General features: G+C 54.0%; 6 protein-coding genes across 6 annotated transcripts; all 6 read left to right on the top strand.

The window, feature by feature from the left end:
- The first annotated feature begins 35 nt into the window (after positions 1–35).
- On the top strand, positions 36–3,221 carry BDZ99DRAFT_74640 (uncharacterized protein). Its single transcript, XM_033728870.1, has one exon. The coding sequence runs from the start codon at positions 140–142 to the stop codon at positions 2,906–2,908; it is 2,769 nt and encodes a 922-aa protein (XP_033574104.1). The 5' UTR covers positions 36–139; the 3' UTR covers positions 2,909–3,221.
- Positions 3,038–3,451, top strand: BDZ99DRAFT_392999 (uncharacterized protein; the record flags this gene model as incomplete). Its single annotated transcript, XM_033715823.1, has 2 exons — positions 3,038–3,176; positions 3,252–3,451. Coding segments are annotated over 2 exons (339 nt in total), but the record flags the coding sequence as incomplete, so codon positions are not given.
- Positions 3,452–4,552: 1,101 nt separating this feature from the next.
- Positions 4,553–5,576, top strand: BDZ99DRAFT_447415 (putative short chain dehydrogenase/ reductase; the record flags this gene model as incomplete). The annotated part of the gene is made up of 2 exons (XM_033718011.1): positions 4,553–4,652; positions 4,705–5,576. 2 exons carry the CDS (start codon positions 4,553–4,555, stop codon positions 5,574–5,576), a joined length of 972 nt encoding a protein of 323 aa, XP_033574102.1.
- A 457-nt stretch (positions 5,577–6,033) lies between these two features.
- On the top strand, positions 6,034–7,507 carry BDZ99DRAFT_74647 (transaldolase). The gene is made up of 4 exons (XM_033728871.1): positions 6,034–6,221; positions 6,332–6,646; positions 6,707–7,090; positions 7,176–7,507. Exons 1-4 carry the CDS (start codon positions 6,183–6,185, stop codon positions 7,410–7,412), a joined length of 975 nt encoding a protein of 324 aa, XP_033574101.1. The 5' UTR covers positions 6,034–6,182; the 3' UTR covers positions 7,413–7,507.
- A 791-nt stretch (positions 7,508–8,298) lies between these two features.
- BDZ99DRAFT_465063 (superoxide dismutase) lies at positions 8,299–9,628 on the top strand. Its single transcript, XM_033720460.1, has 3 exons — positions 8,299–8,320; positions 8,697–8,876; positions 8,997–9,628. The coding sequence occupies exons 1-3, from the start codon at positions 8,308–8,310 to the stop codon at positions 9,266–9,268; spliced, it is 465 nt and encodes a 154-aa protein (XP_033574100.1). The 5' UTR covers positions 8,299–8,307; the 3' UTR covers positions 9,269–9,628.
- A 216-nt stretch (positions 9,629–9,844) lies between these two features.
- On the top strand, positions 9,845–13,078 carry BDZ99DRAFT_447407 (uncharacterized protein; the record flags this gene model as incomplete). The annotated part of the gene is made up of 4 exons (XM_033718010.1): positions 9,845–9,964; positions 10,077–10,284; positions 10,472–10,838; positions 10,923–13,078. Exons 2-4 carry the CDS (start codon positions 10,144–10,146, stop codon positions 13,076–13,078), a joined length of 2,664 nt encoding a protein of 887 aa, XP_033574099.1. The 5' UTR covers positions 9,845–9,964; positions 10,077–10,143.
- Positions 13,079–15,259: the final 2,181 nt, after the last annotated feature.

The raw sequence follows: 15,259 nt of genomic DNA, 5'->3' as shown, positions 1-15,259 counted from the left end.
ACCTCACCGCACTCACCTTTCGACAGAGGGCAAGACGATCACTTCTCCAAGCCTCCCGACGGTGCCCCGCTCGACGTTGCAAACACAACGCACCCCAACATTGGAAGAGGTACACGAGCAGGCGAAGAAAGTCGTACTTATGTTCCACGACAATGGTGTCAGCTTTGAGGAGCTAGTGAGTAAGACCAACCTTGACTCCGAGCTTCTCCGCACCATGCACAAGGAGTTGGGCCTTCCAGTCCCCGTGCCTAAATACGCTGTGCCGGCGAAAATGGCTCCCGTTGCTCCTCCATCGCGGCTAGCCGTTAAACCAGCAGCTCCTTCGCATGCGATTCCTCCCAAGGTCACCGCTTCACAGACGGCCGCAAAGACGGCGATGAGCTTGCCACCCAAGCCTGTTTTAGCCAAAGTGCCTGTTAGCAATCGGAACGTATCAATCACGTCTGCCCCATCCGCACAAGATAGGAAAGAGTACGTCGCTCGATTAAATGCGGCGAGATCTAACAAAAATCCGACTCTTCCGACGGAACCACAAGTGCAAGTTCCCACTGGATCAGGCATGAACGCGCCTGTGGTGGAAGGACCGCAGAAACTTTCAGTCTTAGACAAGATTCCACCGAAAGACTCTCTTCCTGCGACTACAGTACGATCGGCAACGAATGGAAATGATCCAGGCCGAGCTGCCGAAAAAAACAAAGCCATCACCGAACTCGCGCGGAAAAAGCTTGCTGCGCTTGCTGCTCGTAAGGCCTCACCATCTGGCAAGGCGGCTCACCCTCCTCCAGCCGTTGTCTCAACTGATGCAACACCCGCTCCGCAGTCTCGTTCAAGCTCACTTTCCTCCGCGATCTACGCAAGTGGACAGGAGCAGCCGCAAGCCACGGCGTCGTCATTGCCCTCAGGTGGCCACTCTAGTACTTCCAAAGCAGCAGCAGCGGTAATGAGCTCCACGCCTTCCAGTATTTCTCAGCATAAGCCACAACTCAACTCACAGCCTTCTTGGCCATCCGCATCCGATAAGATACCTGGGCTGGATCTAGTTGGATCATCCCAGCAATTGCACGTCCGACCATCCCCATCTACTCCTTTCGGACAATCTAGCACTCATGGCAAAGAACAATTTGTTATCGACCTGAGTGATGAGGAGGACGATGGCATGGATATCGATGATGCCTGTGCAGCCAATACAGGGCTTCAATCAGGAAAGACTGCAAGCCAGCCGCAAACCAAGGAAGCCGTCAAGAAGCTGCCCCCTTTGGCCAACTTCCCATCTCCGGCCACTACCACAAAGCTAGCTATCTCCGGCATCAGCAAAACTCCTCTGAATCAGACACTAGGCGGTCAAGTGTCGAATGATGATCTTGAGCGTAAAGAAAAAGAAATTGCGGCATTGCGCAAGCAGATTGAGGAGGTGGAGAAGAGGCGAAAAGCGACAATTAAAGCTAAGCACACAGCAAATAGTCGACCCGCAACCCCAGCCTCGAATCTCTCAGCTACTGCTTCTGCATTCCTTCCTCGAGTATCTACTCCAACAGGCACTGCGATCTCTATTCAATCCCCTGCAGCCACCGCCACAGAAATTCTCAAAACTACGGCTAGTGCAACGAAACCATCGCAATCAGAGCAAGACCCAACAACGCAATCAGCGCTTCCTGGTTCAGATGACTGGAAGAAGACACGTCGGGCAAAAATCCAGTCAGATCTGCCATCGGTGGAGGCCAAACTTGCAAGCGGCAAGGCTAAGATGGAGGAGCTCAGGAGGCAAATGGAGCTTCTTGAGGCTGAAAATGCGCGGAGTATCGAAGTCCAGGCAAACCTTGTGAGGGAGCTTGAGTCGCTCGGCATCGACACCGAAGGAATGCCACAAGAGGAAATGCAGGCGATGAAGGATGCAATCGTACTGCAGAGAGAAATGGCGGCCGCTGCAACCAAAGATCATGCCGCCTCTCCAGCCCAATCCTCGACGTTGGATTCAAGTCAAGCGCCAATGACCAACGAGGCTGTCAATGAAGCAGAGACCGTGGAGAACGACATCGCAGTGGTCAATCAAGGCACTGCTCCAGATCAGATGCTCGCGTCAATCACCAATGACGAAATGGTGCTAGGTGAGCCGACGGGGAATGCGGGACCTTTTGAGGCTCAGTTACCCACGACCCTCACCTCCATGGATCAAGCCCCGATCTCGGTTTCTGAACAGGACGTGATGACCGATGAACCTACCGAGCGCTTTCCCCAGGTTGAGAGCTCCACGAGTTCTAGCGACGAAGGATCCGATAGCCACGGGAATGCTTCCGCTCAAGATGAGCACTCGCACGCCGGAATGGCTCGTGATGAGATCAGCCCTAATACAGACCGTACGGAGAGCGACGCAAGCGATGATATGGAGATTTCCGAGGACGAATCAGAGGACGAATCCGAAGACGAATCTGAGCATGGTGGTGTTCTTGTCGCTCCCGCTACACCAGTCGCTCCCTTCGCGCCCGCATTAGTATCGTCGACTCCTTCTAAGGCACCCATGACTCCAGAAGATGCTGAGGATGCTGAAGACTTCTACTCCCCCGAGCCTGCAGCTGAAGCCCCTGTGGAAGGCTTTCCTGGTGCTCAAACTGAAGGTAGGACGGAGAACGAAGACGTCATCATGGAGGATCAGGATATTCCAGCCCAAGACGGTGTGTCGCGACACACGCAAGCAGAGGAGCCTGCGCGCACGCCTTTTGAGGATGGAGAAATCGAGATGGCCGAATCGTCGAATGCAGGCCTCGATAACGAGCCTGAGGAGACCATTTCTCATCATATCTCGAAGCACGACGAGCAGCCTATCCCCACTGCTGACGACCTGGCAGCAGAGCTCCAGCCTACCGAGCAGCCCTCAACTCATGCGACTAATCCGGCATCGGTAAGTCGCTAAACCCTAATATGCGACATCGCTAACTCAAAATTCAAGGTTTCAAACCATGTCGTCGGACCACTCGCACCCTATGAGAGTCCTTTGCGATACTTCAAATCTTACCGCAATCATCCAGATTATACGAAGAACGTTCAAGGTGGTTATCGATCTATGACTTACAGCCATCAGATTGATCCAATGAAGGAACTCTGTCCCTGGGAATGGGGTCCAGGCGTATGCAACGACAACAAATGTGTCTATCAGCACTATCGCGACATGGAGCTAAGTGGTGCGTATTAGACGTTGCCTCGATTTCCTTATCCCATCCTGTCCGCACGCTAACTCGTACTTATCCATTGTTTAGCTGATATGGTCCTTGTACAACTCGGAACTGCAAATCCCGGAAACACAGAAGCAGAGAAACAGCAGTTCAAGGAGGGTTTGAAGTCAATTATCAAAGATCTGCGACTGCACCATACCAATGACCCTGAAATCATCGCGACGAGGTTCTCGGAATACCGCCGCAAGTTCCTAAACGACGACACAAGAGTACTCAACCTCTGAGTAACCCGTATCTCGGATGTAGACCTCGTGGACCACTAGTAGGCCTTCCTATCCGCACATGACCACAGATTGCCTGTCCAATGCGGCAGCCAGCCTAATACTCAGGCTTGACAAGTTTTGTCAGTGATGCATTCCGATGCTCTTTGGCCTTTCTTTTTTCTTTCTCTCTTTCTTTCTTGTACACTACCTGCACTTCTTTGCACTTTTTTTCACATCGGCTCGACTTTGGATGTTGCATCTTGCAATGATTCCATCCGTTGCTCCCGCGAGCTTCGGTAAACGTACTACGATACCCCCTTGCATAAGTCATGGAGTTCTGCCGCAATCACTGGCGTCTGGTTGACGATATGAAAGGATTGCCTGCAGTGAGACTCTAGGGAGAAAATGGATAATTATGGAGTGGAAGACTGTTGGTACAGTTGCGCTGCTGTTAAGCGGCTTAAGGCTTTTTGGACCAACCGACATAGATAGCTTAATACAGAAACTTTTGTAGAAATTGTTTTGGACATCGTGTGCTTCGATTTGTGTCTGTACACCTTTTCTCAAATATCATAAGTGCTTTGGGATGCTGATCGTTCTGCCCAATCGGCAAACCTGCTAAAGGACCTCGGCCAGCAGGACATAGCTTTACACACATCAAGAGGAGGTACGGAGTCTCTTGCGTTTGATATCCGTCGATATGACTCTCATGCTTCGTTATACGTCTCCAGCTGTCATATTTAGATGCATCATTATTTAGATGCATCATCTTCAATACAGTATGAGGACGAATAGGGAAGGTAAAGCGGAGAACTGTTCCCGTGCTCCCTTGCCGTGGTGCCGTGGCATGCGGGAGCTAGCATTCCATCCAGCTTCTCCAAACGCCCGCACCCCTCTTGCCCCTCATCCTATATCTGGGATCCCTAAAGGAACTGACCCGAATGCCGAACGTCATGCATACAGCTCAATACAAGTACGCGTCGCGCGTCGGCTACCATCTCGTAAGGTATAAAAGCGTATGCGGAAGACAGTCAACAAGAGGTATCCATCAACCCTAGGCACCGAAACCCGAACAAGCAAAGCATTATCCTCAAACGAATATCCATTTCATCCTACTCAACCATGGCGACGTCGAAGCAAGTTTTCCTCGAGAGTACCGCTGCCAATACGCACCCGTTCTCCGTAGAGGGGAAGACAGCAATCGTGACAGGTGCTGGATCTGGTGAGTGCCCAAGTGTACTCTTCTCTTAATCGAACACAGCTCACATGAACAGGCATCTGCCTCTCTTTCGCTGCCCTCCTCCTCTCAAAGAATTGCAACGTCGTCTTCGGCGACCTCTCCCTCCGCCCCGAAGCTCAGAAAGTAGTCGACACATACTCCTCCAAGACAGCTGGCAAACCCCGCGCGGTGTTTCAGAAAACAGACGTAACAGATTGGGCGCAACTCTCCCGCCTGTTCGACGTCGCCGATGCCGAATTCGGCGGCCTGGATATCCTCTGCCCCGGAGCAGGAGTCTACGACCCCTACTTCAGCAACTTCTGGCACCCGCCCGGCTCGCCAGAGTCGAAAGACCCAGTGGCTGGCAACAGCTACGCCAGCCTGGACATCAACCTGACGCACCCAATCCGCTCAACGCAGCTGGCTATATCACATTTCCTGGATTCGAGCAAGGGCGCGAAGGTCTCCCTCACGAACCCCAAGCGCGTGGTCATTATCAGCAGCATCGCGGGCCAATGCGCGAACCTCTGCACGCCGCTCTACGTCGCAGCTAAACACGGCATGAACGGCTTCATCCGCTCGCTGGGGCCGCTCGACGCGACAATCGGCGTGAGGGTCAACGGCGTTGCGCCGGGGTTGATCAAGACGCCGCTGTGGACGGAGCACCCGGAGAAGAACAAGTTTGTGGATCAGGGGAAGGATCAGTGGGCGACGCCAGAGGAGGTGGCCGAGGCGATGCTGAAGTGTATGGAGGATCCGGAGATGGGTGGGGGAACGGTGTTGGAGGTGGGGAAGGATCAGACGAGGAAGGTGGCCATGTTGAATGACCCGGGGCCCAGGGGGGATGGGAATAGGGTTAGTAAGATGCAGGTGGGTTTGGATGAGGTGTTTGAGTGGCTGGGGCAGGATGGGTGGGGGAAGGCTTAGTGGTTGTGTATATCAACATTCACGTAGAAGTTTATGGCTATGGTCAATATTTTGGTGTTTGGACTTTTTCGAGATGTTTACAGGATCATCTAACTACAAATGGTCTGAAACATCTGGAGCGGTCGGATGCGGTCATCGTTGAGCGTGGTGGAATCGATCACCTGTTCACTCAATTCAACTCTGCCAATCCGCGGCCGTGGCATTAGAGGCTTGGAAGGCGTGGAGATGCATCCTGCGAGCCAATTCCAGGGTGCAAAAGGCAACACGGCCTTTCTCTCCGGACAACCTTGGGACGGCGTTTGAATATCTCCACGGCGCATCAGGCCAGATCGAGTGACCACGGGTGGCAGGGCCGAGTGTGACAGTTCGCTGACAGCAGGGCCCCAAATGCTGATTGATAGAGGGGTCGCCAGATGGCCCTATCACGGGCAGACTTGCCTGCATTGTTTTTGGGGGGCTCTCGCCACTGACGAGAGGCTTTAACAGCCTCCGTCACTGCAACGTCGCAGCCAGCTCAACACTTCTATCCACTCTCTGCCCCACCATCACCTTCTCCCATAAACACCAATCTTCACCTCCAAAACACCCCCTACAGCCACCGCAACCATGAGCAGCTCCCTCGATCAATTGAAGGCCACTGGCACCGTGAGTCTACCCCGCCATCCACCCCGCCACCGGAGACAGCTCCCCGCGAGCAGAATTTTCGACGCCTGTATTCATAGCACTTGACGCTGACAGTGTTCCTGTGTGTATAGACTGTCGTCTGCGACTCTGGCGACTTTGCGACGATTGCCAAGTACAAGCCGCAGGATGCCACCACGAACCCGTCGCTGATCCTGGCCGCGTCGAAGAAGCCCGAATACGCAAAGCTGATCGATGCCGCCGTCGAGTACGGCAAGACGAAGGGCGGCGACGTTGACGCCCAAGTCGACGCTACCCTCGACAACCTGCTGGTGCAATTCGGCAAGGAGATCCTCCAGATCATCCCCGGCAAGGTGTCGACCGAGGTGGACGCCAGGTTCTCGTTTGACACCAAGGCGTCTGTTGAGAAGGCTCTTCACATTATCGAGGTACGCATGATCACGCTCACTTCTCCAATAGCTGTGTATGGCTAAATTTCGTGGATCTAGCTCTACAAAGAAATCGGCATCCCCAAGGAGCGCATCCTGATCAAGGTCGCCTCGACATGGGAGGGCATCCAGGCCGCCCACATCCTGCAATCCAAGCATGGCATCAACTGCAACCTGACCCTCATGTTCTCGCTGGTGCAGGCCATCGCGGCCGCGGAAGCCGGCGCGTTCCTCATCTCGCCCTTCGTCGGCCGTATCCTCGACTGGTACAAGGCCTCGACCAAGAAGGAGTACTCGCCCTCGGAAGACCCCGGCGTTGAGAGCGTCAAGGCGATCTTCAACTACTACAAGAAGTTCGGCTACAAGACGATTGTCATGGGCGCGTCGTTCAGGAGCGTGGGTGAGGTTACGGAGTTGGCGGGTTGCGATTATCTTACTATTGCGGTGAGTTTCCCCCCAAACCCCAAAAGAAAGCAAAAAGCAAAACCGGCAAAACTACAGAACATGAACTGACGAATATCGTCTACAGCCCAATCTCCTCGAAGCCCTCTACAACTCGACCGACTCGGTCCCCAAGAAGCTCGACGCCTCGGGCGCGTCCAGCCTCCAGCTCGAGAAGAAGTCGTACATCGCCGACGAGGCCCTCTTCCGCTTCGACTTCAACGAGGAGCAGATGGCGGTCGAGAAGCTCCGCGAAGGCATCTCGAAGTTCGCGGCTGACGCCGTGACGCTGAAGGATATCCTGAAGAAGAAGATTGAGGCGTAAGTTTCCTAGTGTGGCGTGGACAGGAAGCGGACGACAGACCTCCGCTCCGGTATCGGGGCGGGCAGGAGTAGGTGCGAGAATGAGATGAGGTTGCAGGTCACGAGAATGCAGTAATTGGCATGAAACCTTAGCTTGAATGAATGAAGGCGGTTTGTAGCTATGAAATTGATGCGTAAACAATAGACTGCATTATTCTATGGCTTGTTTGCTAGTGGGGTCTTGTGGCAGAAGATTGATCTTTGATGACTGGAGCTGTTGCCCCACTCGCTGTTGGAGCATAGTGTCTACCTCGTTACAGATAGCCACTGTCGCCGTGAGGGTCGATTTCCTTCTAAAAGGCTCTACGGACGATGCTACAAAGGCATGATTGTGCAAGATGGCATCCATGTCACGTTTTCGAGTCGCTCTCCGAGAGGCCGGTGAATTATCAAGCACCAAATAGAGGGGCACAGAGCTTACCAAAAGCGAATGGCTAGATTGTACGGCATACCCTCGGCACCTAGGTAGCATTCTGCATGTTTGCAACGGCACCCAGCCAATGTGTGCATTATCTAGCACTAACTATATGGAAGATAGCAGTGCTAGGAGAATAATATATCCTTCATAGCAATTGATTCCCGGGGTCAGGAAACCTATCAGCCGCTCTAAAGCGAATGAACTTTGAACTGCTCAAGTGGAATATATAGCATGCAGTAACGCAGCATGACGAAAGCCTTACAAAACACTCTCTCGGAGCAATTGCGCTGCGGGGCTGGTGGCCTCGGATCGGAGGGGTAGGAAGCAGTCCCGAGAAACGCCTTCTCCTCCTTCCTTCTCTCCATTTCAGCACCCTACAACTCATTGTACCATCAGAAACGTAGAACCTAACCAAGCCCACACTACCCATACCGCCATCATGGTTAAAGCTGGTACGTACCCTTCTTTTTGTGCGATCTGTTGGGTTTGGTTGGGCCGTAGTTGGAGGGAGCCAAGGTGGGGCGTGAGAGGGATTGAGCACGTTCTGCTGCCATGCTCTGAGAGGGAGTGGGTGGGTAGAAGTTGCCACGTTAGGGAGCGGAGGGAGGACCCTGATGGCGATGATGGTGCACCCGGGGTTTGGGGAGGACCCTGATGGCTGTCTTTACCCCGTCTTCTACCCCTTCTTCTACCCCTTCCTCGCTCTCTGTGCTTACTGCTCTCTCTTACGTCTTCTCCTCGTACTGCGTTGAGAGATGATGCCGAGGATGGATAACATCTGCACCATCTGGCACAACTGGGACTGGCGCTGATGAATCTCGATCGCAGTCGCCGTCATCCGAGGAGACTCCAACGTCAAGGGCTCCGTCACCTTCGAGCAAGCCGACGAGAGCGCGCCGACTACCATCACCTACAACATCACCGGCAACGACGCCAATGCTGAGCGCGGCATACACGTGCACACGTTCGGGGACAACACCAATGGCTGCACGAGCGCGGGACCGCATTGTATGTTTAACCTCCCCAACGCCCCCTTTCCCCCCATCATCCCTTCTTCCCTACCCCTCGCCCACCAGAATCAAGACATTGTCATCTTCACGACGACCTCGCTAACGCTCACCCCCAAAGTCAACCCCCACGGCAAGACCCACGGCGCGCCCGAGGACGAGGAGCGCCACGTCGGCGACCTGGGCAACTTCAAGACGGACGGCCAGGGCAACGGCACCGGCACCGTCACCGACTCGTTCATCAAGCTGATCGGGCCCAACAGCGTGGTTGGCCGCACCGTCGTCGTGCACTCGGGCACGGATGACCTGGGCAGGGGCGGCAATGAGGAGAGCAAGAAGACGGGGAATGCGGGCACGCGTCCGGCTTGTGGTGTTATTGGCATTGCGGCTTAGATTGTCGTGATGAAATGATGCTACAGTCAGAGACGGTTCTGCGAGGGACTGGACTGGACTGGGCTCGGTTGGGTTGGATTTGACGGTAGATTGAGAGAGAGGGGCTATTCTTTTTGTGGTGGCTGGGTGAAAATGGGGCTTGAGGTAGCTTCGGAATGAAATAACGCTTTTGCAAACATGTGCTCCGGATTTGTGAGATGTTTAGAAGCGGGCTTTTCTAATCGGAGCAACGCTTGCCTAAATTTACTGAGTGAGAAGTTCTAAATAGAGACTCCATCGTGTCATGGTGTATTCCATCGTCAGTCTCCCACAATCTCTACCCTCTCTATAGAATAATATATTGAAAGTTTCGAGATTTGCAAGTAGTAGGTAGACCCATGAAATCGGAGGGTATGAAAGAACTTAGAGTATTTGAGGTGACGAACACTAGAAACTAGAATTCCTCCGAGAATTAGTGAAATTATGCATTGAAGGCGGGGTGTTCATTACTTCGTAAAGTGCCTCCAAGCTTAGGTGACGTTCTTCGCGTAGAGGCACCTTCTCCCCACATCATCAATCACACACCACACCGCTACACTGCATAAACTCCCGCTCACCTCAACTCCTTCCTCGCCACTTGCCCACAGCTTCCGCACGCACGCTCCTCAATTCTTCAAATCGACCCTACCTATAGCATTACCCGCTCCTGCCGCTCGTGTGAGTACATCCGTCTCTATGTCCGTCCTCGAGAGCTCAATTCACCACCTCCGCCTGCTCCGCAATACTACACAGCTCAATTACCTCCGCTAATACCAAACTTCATGATTAGACACCTTTACTATCAGTCTACCCCCTGGCGAGCCTACAGAAACGATCCCTGGGAAGCCCTAGTCAAAATGCCTGAATTCGAAGCCAAAGTCAAGAGCGTCCTCTCTGGCGACACCGTTGTCCTCCATAATATCAACAACCCGAAACAAGAGCGCACGCTCAGCCTTGCTTTTGTCTCTGCGCCTAGACTACGGAGGGAGGGTGATGAGGTGGGTACATTCTTCAATTGAACATACGCAAGTTCAAGGACGAAGACTGCTCTGTTTTGAGTTTGGGTTATATGCAGACACCCGTCGCATGGATCCCTGGTGGAATTAGGCATACACTCTCTTCGGACCTCTTTCTGAGCTTGAGAAACATCATAGCGAACTATGGCTAACAACGCAACCTCAATAGCCCCACGCCTTCGAGTCCCGCGACTTCCTCCGCAACCAGCTCGTGGGCAGATTCGTCCACTTCAAAGTCCTATACAAGATTCCCACTGGCGCGAACCGCGAATATGGCGTCGTAAAGCTGCCAAACAATGTTCAATTCCCCGACGTCTGCGTGGAAAAAGGCTGGGTCAAGCTCCGCGACGATGCTGGCCGGAAAGACGATTCCGAAGAGTCGGCCGCCATCCTTGAGAGGCTTGAGATGCTCGAGGCGCGAGCGAAAGCAGAATCAGAGGGTGTATGGGGAGAGGGTTCCGGCAAAATAGACTGCGAGTTCGAGCTCTCCGACCCGAAAGCATTCGTGGAGAAATACAAGGGGGCGAAGGTGGATGGTATGTATTTTTGTTACAATCATATTAGTGGTTTGCAAGAGTAGTCTTCGCATTGAGAGGGAGGCTTTTGTTAATATTACGCAGGTATCGTCGAAAAGGTCCTGTCAGGCGACCGCTTGATAGTTCGACTCAAACTCTCGCCTACAAAACATGCGCAGACCATGCTACTCATTGCTGGCATCCGCGCACCCTCGACTAAGCGCACCAATCCGTCAGACGGCAAAGAGCAACCCGCGGAACCGTTTGGCGAGGAGGCGCAGCAGTTCGTCGAGATCCGGCTGTTACAGCGGAACGTTTTCATCACCCCCCTGGGCGTCAGCCCCAACGGCCAACTTGTGGCAAATGTGAAGCACCACATCCAAGGAAGTATCACGCCGTTTTTGCTAAAGGAAGGACTTGCGCGTTGTACCGATCATCATTCCACATTACTCGGGGCAGAGATGGGCGAACTACGTGCAGCGGAGAAAGAGGCCAGGGACAACCGGAAGGGCCAGTTCCAGGGCATTGCCGCTCCCAAAGCATCTACGGGCGCTGAAAACGAGTCCGTAGTCAGCAGAGTTCAGAGCGCAGACACACTCTGGCTCCGGAACAAGGCTGGCGACGAGAAGCGTATCAATCTTAGCAGTGTGAGGCAACCAAAGCCATCAGATCCCAAACAATCGCCTTGGGGCGCCGAGGCCAAGGAATTCCTGCGGAAGAAGCTGATTGGCAAGCATGTTAAGTTTGCCATCAACGGAAAGAGGCCGGCGACGGACGGCTTCGAAGCGCGTGAGATGGCCACGGTTACTCTGAACGGGAAGAACATTGGCCTGACTCTCGTGGAAAGCGGGTATGCCTCTGTCATTCGGCATCGCCAGGACGATACGGACCGCAGCCCCATCTACGATGACCTAATTCAAGCCGAAGCGGAGGCGCAAGCGGCAGGTAAGGGCATGTGGAACACAAAGGCACCTGCTGCCAAGCAGTTCGTGGACTATTCGGAAAGCTTGGAGAAAGCAAAGCGGCAGCTATCACTCCTCTCACGCCAACACAAGGTCCCTGCCATTGTTGACTTCGTTAAATCCGCATCCCGCTTCACGGTTCTAGTTCCCCGAGAGAACGCCAAACTCACCTTCGTCCTGTCTGGTATTCGTGCCCCTCGATCTGCTCGGAATGATACGGAGAAAAGTGAGCCATTCGGTAAGGAGGCTCACGAATTCGCCAATAGGCGGACTCTCCAGCGCGACTGCGAAATCGACGTCGAGGACTGCGACAAGAACGGCGGTTTCATCGGCACCCTATACATCAACCGCGAAAACTTCGCAAAAGTACTGGTAGAGGAGGGTCTCGCAACCGTCCACGCCTACTCCGCCGAGAAATCGGGCAACGCCAACGAGCTCTTCGCTGCGGAGCAGAAAGCCAAAGACGCCCGCAAAAACCTCTGGGCCGACTACGACCCCTCGGCCGAAAACGACGACGACGACGCTGCCGCCGGCGCAGCTACCAACGGCCACGGCACCAACGGAGACGCCGCCGCCCCCGCCGCGCGCGCAAAGGACTACCGCGACGTCGTCATCACGCACGTCGACGAGACGGGCCGCCTGAAGCTACAACAAATCGGCACGGGCACCGCCGCCCTCGTCGAGCTCAGCTCCGCCTTCCGCACCTTCCACAAGAACCCGGCCAACAACACGCCCCTGGCCGGCCCCCCCAAAGCCGGCGACTTCGTGTCCGCGCGCTTCTCGGCCGACGACGAGTGGTACCGCGCGCGCATCCGGCGCAACGACCGCGAGCACAAGACGGCCGAGGTGGTGTACGTGGATTTCGGCAACGCGGAGACGATCCCATGGTCTGAACTACGCGCGCTGCCGGCGCAGTTTGGCGCGCAGAAGCTGAAGCCGCAGGCCGTGGACGCGCAGCTCTCGTTTGTCAGCCTGCCGGCCAGCGCGGAGTATCTGGCGGAGTTTGTGGCGTGGTTTGCGCGCGAGACGGCGGATCGGCAGCTGGTCGCGAATGTGGATGCCGTCGAGAGGGATGGCGGGGGGTTGTGGGTTACGCTGTTTGATCCGAAGAGGAGTGAGAGTGGGGCCGAGAGCTTGAATGCGGATGCGGTCGGGGAGGGGTTGGCCCTGGTGGAGAGGAAGTTGAGGGCGTGGGAGAAGGCGGATAGGGGGGTGTTGGAAGGGTTGAGGAGGCGGGAGGAGGAGGCGAAGGAGGGGCGGAGGGGGGTGTGGGAGTATGGGGATTTGACGGAGGAGTAGGGACTTCTTGAGATGTCTTTGAGGGGGGTTCTTGGATGGGCGGGGGGTTGGTAGTTTGCATGGTATGGGCGGCATAGCGAGCGGGCTTGGATAGCGGGTTAAGCGGATTTTTTTGCATTGGGTGGTTGCTGGTTGCATAACTCATCCGACAAAATGGTGCATGATACGAGCGGTATGATTATGAATAAAAGTGAGTTCGGATGCATAACTTCTATCTCTCTACAACATAAACGTATGAAAGAGCGGTCTGGGACAGCATGGCACCGCCCCCATCACGGGCCCTCCAACCCCCTTGGCGAGGACTATAAAACCTACCTCCCTCCCCCTTTCTCTCAGTTCCTTTCTTTCTTTCTTCAGAGTGGGCGGCGGTGGTGGGTTCATCAAAACCGGACTCCGGAGGTGCCATGGGCGCTGTGGAGCTGGAGCTGGATCAAAAAGGGGGCAAGCTCTTCCCCATGGGCGCTGGGGGTGCTGGATCAAAAACCACAACTGCTGCAAATGATGGGTGTGGTTGGGGGGGGGGAAGGTGTCTTCAACTTCCCTGGATCAAGGGTAGTAATGGGGTGGTGAGAGAGAGGTGTGGATCAAGAAATTGAAAAAGACGCTGCATATGAGTTGGGGGGGAAGGGGGAGGGGGGAGGGGGTAGGATCAAACTCTCTCTCTCTCACCCTGTCGGTCCTATAGGCCGCTGGATTCAGCAACGCTGTTTGCCCAATTTCTCATGGGTGTGTGGTGGGGAGGGAGGGGTCTTTGAATTGCCTGAGTCAAGGATATGATGGGTGGGTGGGAGAGGGGTTGGTTAAAATGAAGAAGCGGGAGAAACTATGAGTGGGGGAGGAGTGGATCGAAAATCGGCTAGGAGATTGGTCAAATGGGTGCGGTGAGGTGTGGGGATTGAATCGAGCATTGAAGACGAGTTGTGGTGTGGGTGCGGTTGAACTGGAAGGGGAGGAAGACGATGGGTCCGTGGAGGGGATTAACAGCCATATATTCTTCGTCTCATAAGAGACGTGGAGGAGGAGTGGAGAGGTGATGATGAAGGGGGTCTTTGGAGCTTGATGAGGATAATGAAAAGAGGTTAGGCCATGGTGTGGAGCAGTGAGTGAGTGAGGTGATTATCAGAGGTAAGGAAGGCTGGTTGTGGGTATCAGCGCTGGTACGTTTCGACCACTCCTCGATGTGATCTTATAGGCATAAGTTGACCAAACACACACAGCCATAGGCTGGTAACCTGCGCGTTGTTGATCCTTCTCCCGCACTCCAAGCATCGACGTCTTCCTTGGCTCGAAGTTTTTTTTACTGCACCCCCGTCGCTAGCGAGCTCCTGAATAGATTAAACATTAGGTCCGGGTGAGCTTTTATACTCTCTCGGAAGAAGATCTGAGAAGGTCACGAGATCATCACGAGACTCAGCTCAAAAAACGTGTTCGTCTTTGCTGATGTCTAAGGTCCCTCGTCTTTACATCATTCATAGAAGACGTGGAAGTCACGAGAAGGCAGAATAAGCGGAACCTAGCATATCACCGGGGATCTAGGAGTAAGGCCAGGACGAGTGGCAACCGAGAGTGCACAGACTGCTGTCGTAGTACTCTACTTGTAAGTCACGGGAATGCTGAGGGGGTTTCGGTATAAGGTCTTTGACTCGCGGGCTCGAGAACCTCTTTCTTTCTTTCCACACGGGTTTTGTGATGATTTCTTCAAATCAGAGCGAAAGATGTGCCCATGGTTGCTGGAGGTGGAGTATCAACGTGCCGGACAGAACACAAATGGGGGGTGTGGTTGGCGGAGTGGGTTTTTCAACCGCAATGCGCAATGAAAAGAATGGGGGAAAAATGGTCCATGGGTGTCGGAGGTAAAGCAACAGGATGTAGGCCTCCAACCGATGGCTCTGTGGAGGAGTGTGCGGGACCTCCGTCTCGACCTTGATGATGAAGATGGTCTTGATTTTGAAACGAAAGCCGGCGATATAGAAAGGAGTTGGTAAAGATCATCTTGTTTGATCGAATTTGAGTGTTGAATTCAAGATGGAATGATACTCAGCTACAGTTTATGAAGATAGGTGTGAGCATCGCCGCTTTCTTAGACTTCCCCACAGCGCCGACTCCATTTTATCCAAGGCCCTGACAGGTTTTCCAGACGCTCACAGCCATGGGATCGTGGAAGGAAGGATGTTAATCCCG

The sequence above is a fragment of the Mytilinidion resinicola genome (genome assembly GCF_010093595.1).
Source record: "Mytilinidion resinicola strain CBS 304.34 unplaced genomic scaffold BDZ99scaffold_14, whole genome shotgun sequence".
Classification (NCBI taxonomy): Eukaryota; Fungi; Ascomycota; class Dothideomycetes; order Mytilinidiales; family Mytilinidiaceae; genus Mytilinidion; species Mytilinidion resinicola.
The sequence above is the reverse complement of the archived record's forward strand: the minus strand, read 5'-3'. Positions and strand labels throughout refer to the sequence as shown.